General features: G+C 61.6%; 1 protein-coding gene across 4 annotated transcripts in view; it reads right to left on the bottom strand.

Moving 5' to 3' along the window:
• The window catches only part of LOC113212297 (potassium voltage-gated channel protein Shal), a 157769-nt gene extending 148920 nt beyond the window's left edge, over window positions 1–8849 (bottom strand). For all 4 annotated transcript variants that reach the window (XR_008011384.1, XM_052269709.1, XM_052269705.1 and 1 more), the window contains exon 1: window positions 7008–8849. Coding sequence is in view for 3 of the 4 variants with exons in the window: in XM_052269709.1 (XP_052125669.1) it covers window positions 7008–8122 (1115 nt within the window). In the remaining variant the exon portion in view is untranslated. The remainder of the gene's footprint in view (window positions 1–7007) is intronic.
• Window positions 8850–10727: the final 1878 nt, after the last annotated feature.

The raw sequence follows: 10727 nt of genomic DNA, 5'->3' as shown, positions 1-10727 counted from the left end.
CCCCGGCCCGCCCCCCGCTCGCCCCCGGCCGTTTAGGACCGTGCCGGACCGTTAGCGCAGGTGCGGCGGCAACGGCACCCGCTATTAATACTAACATATTCACCTCAACCCATTTCTCATAGTCGTCCCCTCTTTTATGTTTTGGTCCCGTGTTAAACTAATGGTATTATTATTTCGTTTGAAAGAAACTTGGTGAAAATACCTTTTAGATAGTCCCCAAGCCTGCCTCTACCAACTGAGAGCAAAGTGTGGGAGGGTTATGGGCTCTTTTGAACGTAAATCCCCCCCCCCCCCCCCCAATGGTTTTCATTTCGTTACGCAAACACGTACTCCAAAACACTTGCTCGAAAGCTCGCAGGGGAACGTAACATTTTCTTCAAATCTTAAAATTTGACGTAAACAAAACCAGTAAACGACCAGTGGCTACAGAAAATCGTCTAGGGGGTTCAGAAATATAGCGGGGAACTTGAGTAAAAAACTGTTGGTGCAGCGATGACACGAAGGAATGCCACTCGCTGCACTACGTCATCGGTTTTGTCTTGCCGATGTGATTCCGATACTCGGTTCTGAACACCCCGTCGACCTCGCCACCTGTGGCACCACCCTGTGTGGGCTGCAGCAGCACAGCCCATAGCAGCAAACATAACCTCAACGCCGACACGACAAGTACTCACCCGCCACCATCACACCTCCTGCGGTTAACTTCGGAGAGGTGTTCGTCAGGGCGTCATGTGATGGAACTGCACACTCATCACTTTACATTCGAGATCCGAGCTTCTCATTTCACGAAATACACAATAAGAAAAAACTCATTATATCGCAATAAACAAGATGCACTGTGCCACTCGCGCTGGCTGCTCGGGTGTAAACAACAAGCTGGCGAGCGTTTGCCGCCGTCCGCCGCGAGGGGGCGCTGCTGACGCCGACGACCGGCGGCAAAATTGGAATCCGAGTCGGCAGGCGAGACACGTCTCCGGCTTTCGCCACGCCGCCATGCCGCTTGTACTTTTACTTTTATTTCTCTCTCTCTCTCTCTCACTCACTCTCTCTCTCTCTCTCTATTTCGCTCTGCCTCTCTGTCTGTGCGGACGAGGACGGCGGCAGTTGGCGGCGGCAACAGCACAGTGACGACGACGACGACGGCAGGTCGGTCCAACGGCTCAGCAGTGACAATGGGGGCCAAAGTGCGAGAGCTCCAGGCTGCTGCTGCTGCTCCTGCCGCTGCTGCTGCTGGAGTCTTCCAGCGCTGGACTGGCACTGCCGACTCGCCGACTGCCGCCACTGCTGCTACAGCCGCTGCAGCAGCAGCTGCTCTCCGACCGGAATTTCTTTATTCTATTGTTTGGGGACGGCGCGTTGTAAAAGCAAACGCCCCTGCTGCGCCCTGGCTGATGCTGCCGCTGCAACAGCGCCGCACAGAGCAGCGCGCGACTCTTCAAGCGACAAGTCCCTTATTCCCTTTCCCGCGCGCGTCTTTTCACTCCCCCTCCCCCCCCAACCCCTCACACCCTCCTCACCCCCCTCTTCTCCCAGGAAATCGCGTGACTCTTGCAAATCAGCACGAGTACCGCGCATCTTTATTTCCTACTACCCTCCCTTCCCTCCCCTTCCCCTTTTTTTCGCCGCGCGATGCCTTTTACAGCCGTTTTATTTTTTTTCTTCCTCCCATCCCCATCTCCGCCACTACAACCGCTCACCCCCTCCCTTCCTCTCCCTCGCCATCTCTCTCTCTCTTTCTCTCCCTGTCCAGCTCACTGCGGTACTGGAAGTGTTTGCCGTTTTCAGGACACTTCCTGCTGCCCCCCCCCCTCCCTCTCACAGCCGCGCGTCACTGTCCTGCTTAGAGCTGCTGTTTGCACTTTCTATTAACTTTTGTGTAATATTTCTGTTTTCATCCCCGGTAATGACGCGACGACGAAAGACGCGACGACCCGATCTCCACCACCGCCACCTCATCCTCATCGCTGCAGAATGAGATAATAATTATTTTCACACTATTGTCCCCCACTCGGTCTTTCCGGCCTACCCTCGACAACCTCTCCCCCGCCCCACCCCGCCCCCTGCTTCAACTTTCCCCCCGCAGTTTAATTATGCGATCAAGCCCCGCTTTTGTCTCGTATATAAAGGGCAGTCCTGCCTCGCCCTGCTTTAGCCTGGCCTAGCAGTCGCACTGCAGGGAGCGTCCCCCGTGCTGTGTGTGTGTGTATAGGAGGGAAAGAGAGGGGAGGGGCAGAGCTTGTGTCATTCTGAAGAGGAAGTATGAAAAGTTGACGCGACGTGAAAGTCTATTCGATTAGCGCGGCCTCCACCATGATGAACCGCTCTGGTTGTCAGTTTGTTGTTGTTGCGGTGTTGGTGTTGTGGTGGTGGTTGTGGTGATGGTGGTGGTGGTGATGGTGGTGTAGTGGTAGCGTGCACGCCAGCCGTAGACTCCCCCTGCCAACAAGGCGGTGCCAATACTGGACCAGCAGCAGGAACAGCAGGAGCAGTGAGAGCAGAGGGAGTAGTAGGAGTAGCGGGAGTAGCAAGAACAGCAGGAGCAGGGGCAGCAGGAGCAGGAGAAGAAGTGAGAGCAGAGGGAGTAGCAGGAGCAGCGGGAGCAGCAGGAACAGCAGGGGCAGCTGGAGGTGAACGAGATGAGCAGCTAGGAGCAGCACGATGAACAGCAGCATCAAGAGCAGCGGCAACGGCAGTGGCTACGGTGTGGTGGTGGTGGTGGTGGTGGTGGTGGTGGTGGTGGGTGATTCCGCACACACACTCTCTGCTTTCCACCTCGCCGCGTCGGTATCTGCGCGCGCTGATTGGTCGAGAGCGGTTGAAAAGACAGAGTGCCCCCAGGCCAGAGGCGCCCGGCAGCACACACACACACACTCACACACAACTACTACTACTACAACTGCTGCTGCGCCCACTCCACCCGCCACCACCAGCAGCACCCCCGAGCACCACCACACCACACCAGAGGGTGCGCGCCGCCACCGCTTCGCAGCCAAGCATCACACAGCACTGCTGCACAGGCCGGCGAGCCGGGGCTCGTGTCCTGCTAATGGCACTAACCGCCAAATAATTGCGCCCCCTATGACCCCCCGCCGCCCCCTCTTCACCCCGGGGTCGCCCCCCGTCACCCGACTGTTTTCCAGCGCGCGCCAACGCAGGCGGAACCACAATTGCCCCCACCGCCCTATTTCACCACTTATGGCGCGGCAGGCCCCACGCTTTGCTGCTGCTGCTGGTGTTGTTGGATGCACCACCACTCCATGCGGCGGCGTGCGGGCTTGAAAGCCCCCCTGAAAGCCGAGCCCCGCGTTCCGCGGCGAGCCCGGGCTTTCGCCTGCCGCCCCCGGGCCCGAATGGGTTATTGCGCGCTCTAGCAGGTACTTTTCATTCGTTTTTTTTTTTTTTTTAATATTTTGGAACAACTTTTTTGTTGCCAATTGAATTTTTTAGCGGACGGGCGCATGCTTGTACTTTTACAAGTTTGAATTGTAAATGTGAGACATCTTTCGTGGAAAATTTTCCTGTATACCCGGAGCGACAATTTTTCACAGTGTCTGTAAAGACACTTAAGTCATTAGCGAATCAAAAAGGGAGTTACGTACAACCTTTATTTTTCTTGTGCATGCTTTGAAGCCGCAGCAGTGGCGGTTGTGGTTGTGGTGGCCAGCACTAGAGGCCAAGACCGTCGCGCAGTCCGAGCAGTTTGGGGCGCGTTGGGCCTCTGTATCGGGGATCGTGCCGCCGTGGTCGGGCGGCGGCGGGGTCAGGCCAGGGCCGCAACCAGCAGCACAGCAGCAGCAGCAGCAGCAGCAGCAGCAGCGCGGCGGGGCGGCGGGCGGGCGGGCACGGGCCGTCGCTGTTTGCTCATGAGATAAGGCTCCGGAGCCTGCCGAGTCCTCGTAGGGGCCGGCGGGGCGGGGCGGCTCCGGAGCATGGGACAAGCTGGGGCCTAGCGATGCACGGTCAGGGGAAGAAGAGAGGAAGGGGCTGTGGCGGGAATATAAATGCGTTTGACAAATTCCCCCCTCCATACACTTTTTAAAAAGTACCACAACAACACAAAGCCTCAACACACTGCCTCGTGCAGACGGACCGCTCACTACCCAAGGGGATCGTCCAGAAAGTTCATCGTTACGAACCTTCAACGACTCTGCAAGCTCTCAGAGCGCCTGGTGGGTAGGCAACATCTCGCCTGCAGTGCACGCGTGTAGTGTGTGTGGCCTACCCAATCTCGCGCAGGCGTCATGATCGCATAATTTGCGAACAGGATCTGCGAGAAAAAACGGACGTACTTTCTAGACGACCCCTGCTTACTTGCAATAAGAACCCCTTCGGGCAGAGACGATATGCCGGACCGTCCGACACCTCTATGCACTTGCGGTGCAGTGTATCGGCCACCGAAACATTCATGCTGAGACCCGCCGCACCTGGGCCGGTATGGGTGTTACACATTAACGCGTTACGTGGTGGTTCAGTGAGGGGGGGGGGTCACCCGTTTCCCAGCATGGCGTGGCCATGTTATAGGTAGTCTCTGTTTGCGACTCACGTCAGCATGTCAAACAACAACGCACGACATTCTAGGGCAAAAACAAAACTCATTTGCGGCCCACAGTTTTGATAGTTAACACAAAATCCAACAGAGTCCATGTACCTTTCTGCGAAGGAAAATAAGTAACATGACCTCGCACACATGATAAAGTACCCGCAAAAAAATGTACTAAATCAGCACTTCTCTGAATGGTGGGTACACTCTGTTTGGGAGCAACGCCCGCCCTGTCCTCTGGCGGCGGGTCCTGGCGGGTCGGTTCGGTATTCGGGAGGGGGTCGCGTGGTCACTCGGGCGATAGTGTGTCTGGCCGCCCGGGCCATCGGCCATCGGCTGGCGCCCCTCCAAACTTCATCAAAGATGCCTGAGGGAGCGGCAGAGAGGCGGGAGGGGGGGGGGGAGCAGCAGCAGTAGCAGCAGCAGCAGCAGCAGCAGCAGTAGCAGTAGCAGCAGCAGCAGCAGAGGCCAGGGGGGAAGGCCAAGGTTCCTCTCCCGGTAATTGCTGACCGAACATTAACGCGCGCTCTCGGGCTGAGCCGGGAGGGACTTGGGCTGACATTGAGGGCCACCGCGCCACCGCCACGCCCCGCCACGCCCCGCCACGCCCCGCCACGCCCCGCCAACAAACGCCGAGCGTGTCAGCTGGGCCTGATTGATTCATTACCCGATAGGGAAGCGCTGCTGCTCCATGCATTGGGGGATCGACATGTCGATCGGTTTCAAATCTGACTCTCTGACTATTGAGTGAAACAGTATGTCAGGTTGTTTGGTTGTTGTTGTTGTTTTCTTTGTGGGTGAGTGATTTTTTTTGATTTTTTTTTTCATCGCTTAAATAATATAAAACCCCCTTTACACGGCTCGTCGGCTCGTGTCGCCGCCGACAGCAGAGGGGTGGTTGGTTGGTTGGTTTGGTGTGGTGGAGCGCGCCGCGCGGAGCAGTCCTCCTGACGAGTCATAAAACGGAACCCCTGGCGCCAAAGTTTTTGCCGCAGCCAACACACACACGCTCCGCGCGCCACTTACGGGCAGCAGTCGCGCAACAAGAGTGTCCCGCGCACCGCGCTCTGCGAGTTAGCAGGTAGGTTGCACCCCGAGACAAGCAAACGCGCGTGTGTGACATCCAGCCACTAATAAAGAGAAATAAGAAGTGAAGTGGGACACACACACACATCAAGTCATTTGTCAGACACTTTAGGGGTCGTGCCCATAATTCGTGACTCCGAGGGGGTACAAAATACGTATGATGGGGTCCCAAAAGGATCAGGATCATTACTGAAGCCCGTAGGATCCCACAATTTTTGTACCCCGTGGTACATATATATTATGGGGTATCTATGGATTCCAATGACGTTTATGTTCCTTTTGGGACCCCATAATATCCCTCCCCTCCCCCAAAAAAGGCACCTCGTAGTTAGTAGCACGACTCCTCATTTCTTTTTCTTCAAGAAGTCCGTGTTTTTCTCCTCTTTTTTACACTCGCTTGCCACACTCTGCAGGTGCGTGATGATGTAGCTCCGTGATTGTCATCCCCCGAGCGCTGTGCTGCGCTCTGCTTTGACGGCGCGCTCATGTCCGAGGACCCCCCCCCCCCTCCTCCTCGTCACTCTCGCTCCAACCGCCTCTCCCCCGCGCCGGGCACGCACACCACACAGAGAGACTCCAGCAGAGCTGCTATTGTCGTCAAATCTTTCTCTGGGGGCTCATTTGCCTAGGGAAAGGGACGGTCGGTAGGGGGGGGGGGTCATGTCATCTGGGAGGGGCGGCGACGCGGCGGCGGCGGGGACAGTCGCGCTTAGCGTGCGTGTGAGCACGGACTGCCCTGAGCCCACCTCCCCCTACCCCTCTCCCTCCCTTTCCCCGGAGGCACACTATACCCAGGAGGAAAGGGGGTGTGTCCCGCCCCTGCTTGGTTTGCAAACAAAAACACATCTCTCGCACACGTGTGCAACCCCCCGCCTAATCTATCTTGTGTGTCCCCCTCGGCCGCTGACAGCCTAATCCACACCATGCTGGGGGGGAGGGGGGGGGAGATGCGATGTGACGAGAAATCCAGCGAGCGCCTCGTTAAAAACCTGGAGTGAATACGAGGCGTGCGAATTTCTCATACATCGCCGTTGCTGCTGGTGCTTTTTTACGACCCCCTCTCTTGCTGCCTGACCGCCCACGCGGTATCCAACCCCCCCCCCCCCCCCACCCCCTTCTCCTCCACGAGGCGGCGGCGCGGGAGCCAGCTGCTTGAAGACGAGCCAAAGAAAGCACCTCGCGGCAAGTGGACGTGTCGGCGGTCGTCGGGACGCCGATCGGTTGCTGATGACGGCTGCTCTGGGGTTGCAGACCCAGACCCTGCTGGGGTCCGTGACCATCTGGCGCCAGCTGGGCGCCGCCGAGTGACACTCGAGAAACAAAAGGTCTCTCGCAGGTGGGCGCGCGAGCCGGGCGTCTTGCAGGTGGCTGCCGTACTTACCCAAGCGTTGTCATGGTGACGATGGTGTACCAGAAGGCGGCGGGAATGGAAGTGAAGTTGGTGCCGTCGACGTTCTTCTCGGCGTAGAACATGACGGTGGCGAAGATGATGATGGCCATGGCGAGCGAGAAGACAAGGAAGCCCAGCTCGGACGCGCACGACTTGAGGGTGTACCCGAGGATCCGCAGGCCCTGCGAGTGCCGGGAGAACTTGAATATCCGGAACACCCGGAACACCCGGAGCGTGACGAACGCCCCGGACACGTCATCGTTGTCCGTGATGCCGAGCCCGATGTAGTACGGCAGGATGGCCACCACGTCGATGATGGACATGACGGAGCGCACGAACTTGCAGCGGTCCGGCGCCGCGAACAGCCGCAGCAGGTACTCGGCCGTGAAGATCATGACGCAGGCCGTGTCCAGGCAGAAGAAGACGATCTTGTAGCGCTCGCCGCACGGCAGCGTGCCCGCGCGGCCGGGCCGGTGGCCGCACGGCACCGTCTCCACCACGTTGGCCATGACGGACACCGCGATGAAGAAGCCCGTCACGTAGTAGAACACGAGGGCCGCCGTCGAGGTGTGGGGGTTCTCGAAGGCTCTCCACATCTTCTGCCGGATGTTGGTGAGCTGCGGCAGGTTCTGGTCGCCGTTCTCCGACAGCTTGTCGTCCATGAGCCGCTCCGCATTCTCGCGCTTCCGGTCTCGGTAGTCCTCGTAGCAGCAGTCGCCGATCACGTCCGGCAGGATGCCGAAGAAGGCCAGCTCCTCGTCGTAGCTCGTCAAGCACTCGTGCTTCGGGTAGTGGAGCTTGCCCGTGCGGTAGTAGTTGAGGATGTGTCGGAAGATGTCCGGGTCCCGGTCGAAGAAGTACTCCTTGCACTCCTCGTCGTAGAAGAACTCGCGCTCGTTGGAGCCCAGCAGCGTGTCCGGGTACTTCTCCAGCGTGTTGCGCCATGTCTCGAAGCGCCTGCCCGACACGTTGATCAGGAGCTTCTCGTCGTCCGCTTTCCGCCGGTCCTTGGGGATGGGCGGCGGCGGCAGGGGGTGCGTGGCGATGGGCACCCATCCTATGGCAGCCGCGCGGGCGAACGGGAGCCACGCGGCGACCGAGGCCATGCTCGATGCTATAGGCTACCCTGCGCGCGGCTGTCCTCGCTCTGCTCCCGGCCTCCGGGACTGCGGCAGCCTGCTCGCCGGCGTCCGGGGCCGGCGCCTCCGGGGGGTCCGCGGGGACCAGGCGGTCCTGGGCGGCGTCCTGGACCCATCCTCCACTCGTGCACCTCGCGCGCACCACTCACATGCTGCCGCGCCCGGCCCGCACACCGCACTGCACACTCATCCGCGCCCGCCCTCACGCCCGCTCGCACGCACGCACGCACGCTGCTCGGGAGCACGCCCGGCCCCGGCACGGACCACTCGCACGTGTCACAGCGCACGCAGCGCGACTACGCGGCAGGTAACGGCGAGGTGCAGCCTCCGCCGCGGCTGCGGCCCGCTATTTCTGGCCCGCTGGTATCCTCCTCGGCCATGGTGTCTGCACGGCGCGGCCCGTCCGTGGGGTCCCGCCCGTGGGGTCCCGCCCGTGGGCCCGCCCGAAGGGGCCCTGCCCTGGCCTGCCCCAGGCCGGCACGCCCTTCCGCCGCGCACGCCCGCGCGCTCGCCCGCCCGTGCACGCCCGCGCACGCCCGCGCACGCCCTCGAGGCCAGGCTGCGCTGCGCTGGTCGCTGCGCTGCGCTCCGCTCCGCGCGCGCCCCCGCCCCGGCGGCCTCGGCTCGGCGCTCGCTGTCTGCCCCGCCTGCCTGCGCTCGCTCGCCGCGAGGGTCCCGCACCGCTCCCGCACGCTACCCACTGCGTTCTAAATTGATTTTTACCCGTGGAGCCCTGGCAGCCCTGGCAGCCTGCTCTCCCACCACCCACCACGGCCTCCACCCCCACCAGCCCAGCCATCCCCCCACTCGCCGCTCTGCCCGCGCCCCCGCCCGCGCCCCCGCCCACCCCCGCTCACGGCCAGGGGCCCAGGCCGTACAGCTAGCGCCGCCGGAGTCACCTAGCGGCTACCAGCTCACACTGCAGTTCGCCCCTTCCGTCGCCATGGCGACCGTGACGTCATGGACTCCCCTCCCCTCGCCTCCCCAACCTGTTCCACGCGGGGCTGTTCGCTCCTCGTCGCTAGGCTAGGGCCGTGGCGGGGCGTGGCGGGGCGTGGCGGGGGTGCGGCGGGGCGCTGGCGAGGCACACCCGGCCCGGGCGGCCCGGCCCACCCCCTCCCGAGCGAGAGCGCGAGGGCTCCGCCAGCGGAGGAGACTGCGTTCCAGGACGCACTTGGCGCCCTGTTGGTGTCTCCCTCTCTCTCTCCGTGTTTCTCTCTACGCTCTCTCACTCTCTTGCTCTCTCCCCGCCGCGGCCTGGCCTGGGAGGCCTCGGCCTGGGCCTGGGTCGGCCTCTGCGGGGCGGGCTCGGTTCGGCGTCGCTCGGCGTCGCTCGGCGTCGCTGTGGGGGGGCGGTGGGGCGGGCTGGAAGGGGTTCGAGCCCCGTCCACGGAGCTCCGCGACGCACCCCCAGCTGCGCGTAGGGCGGGCAGGGCGCGCAGGGCCCGAGGCCGGAGAGGGGGGGAGGGCACCCGCTGCCGGAGGGGCGCGGCCAGGACCGGCCCGCCCGGGGGCTGACTCCCCAAACACTGCTGCCCCCGCCCGCCCCCGCTGCCCTACCACCCCCGGTGGCTGCTCCTGAACGCACCAACTCGTAGTAGAGTACGTATTTGAACGCGGACTTTGGACGCTGGCCCCTAGCCTTGGGAGAGAGCGGTGGTGGGCGAGGCGAGCGGGCGCAGGGGGGCTGTCCTGCCCGCGGGCGAGGGGTGGGGAGGGGAGGGGCGGCTGGAGGGCGGAACGCAAGGATGGGAGCGGGAGAAACGAGGAAAGGGTGTTCGGAGAGAGAGGAGATACATAGAGAGACGGGCGAGAGCGAGAGAGAAAGAGAGGGATCCGGTGAATTTGCGAGAAGAAAGAGGGAGGAACTGTGCGGAATAAGGGATGAGGGAGTGTGTAGTACCGTAGCGGCGCAAAAGGGGGGCGAGCTGGGGTGCGGGTAGGGGTGGGCGGGAGGGGGGAGGGGGTGCTCGTAGCATCGCACCGTGGCGGCACCCACACCCGCCCCGCCCCGCCTCGCCCCGCCTCGCCCCGCCCAGCCATGCCGTCACGCTGCTCTTACTACTACGTCCGGATCCGGGCCACGGCGGCGGCGGCGGTGTGCGGGAGGGACCCGGGGCAGCAGGAGAAGGGAGGTGTGCGAATGGGGGCGGGTGCGTGCGAAAGTAAGGCGAAGGTGATATGGCGTGGCGCGACGTGGCGTGCCGGAGCTCGCTCGCTCCTGAAGGAGCCGAAGTATACGATCCCCAAGCCCCCCCCCCCTCCCCTCCTCCGGAGATGCATTTGCACACCAACCCCGACCGTACGTACGTACCCTCAACGTCGGCGCCCATAAAAGGGGGTGGGGGTGGAGGAATACGCACACAGTGGGTAACTCTACCAACACTCTCTCTCGCTCACACTCTCGCTCACTCTTTCGCTCACTCTCTCTCTCTCTCTCCACTGCCTTCTCTCCCTCTCTCTGTCGCTCGCTCGCTTCCTCACTCACTCACTCACTCACTCACTCACTCACTCACTCACTCACTCACTCACTCACTCACTCACTCACTCACTCACTCACTCACTCACTCAC

Source organism: Frankliniella occidentalis, unplaced genomic scaffold, assembly GCF_000697945.3.
Source record: "Frankliniella occidentalis isolate FOCC.00 unplaced genomic scaffold, Focc_3.1 Scaffold5, whole genome shotgun sequence".
Lineage (NCBI taxonomy): Eukaryota > Metazoa > Arthropoda > Insecta > Thysanoptera > Thripidae > Frankliniella > Frankliniella occidentalis.
Note: the sequence above shows the minus strand (reverse complement) of the source record. Positions and strands in the feature narration are given on the sequence as shown.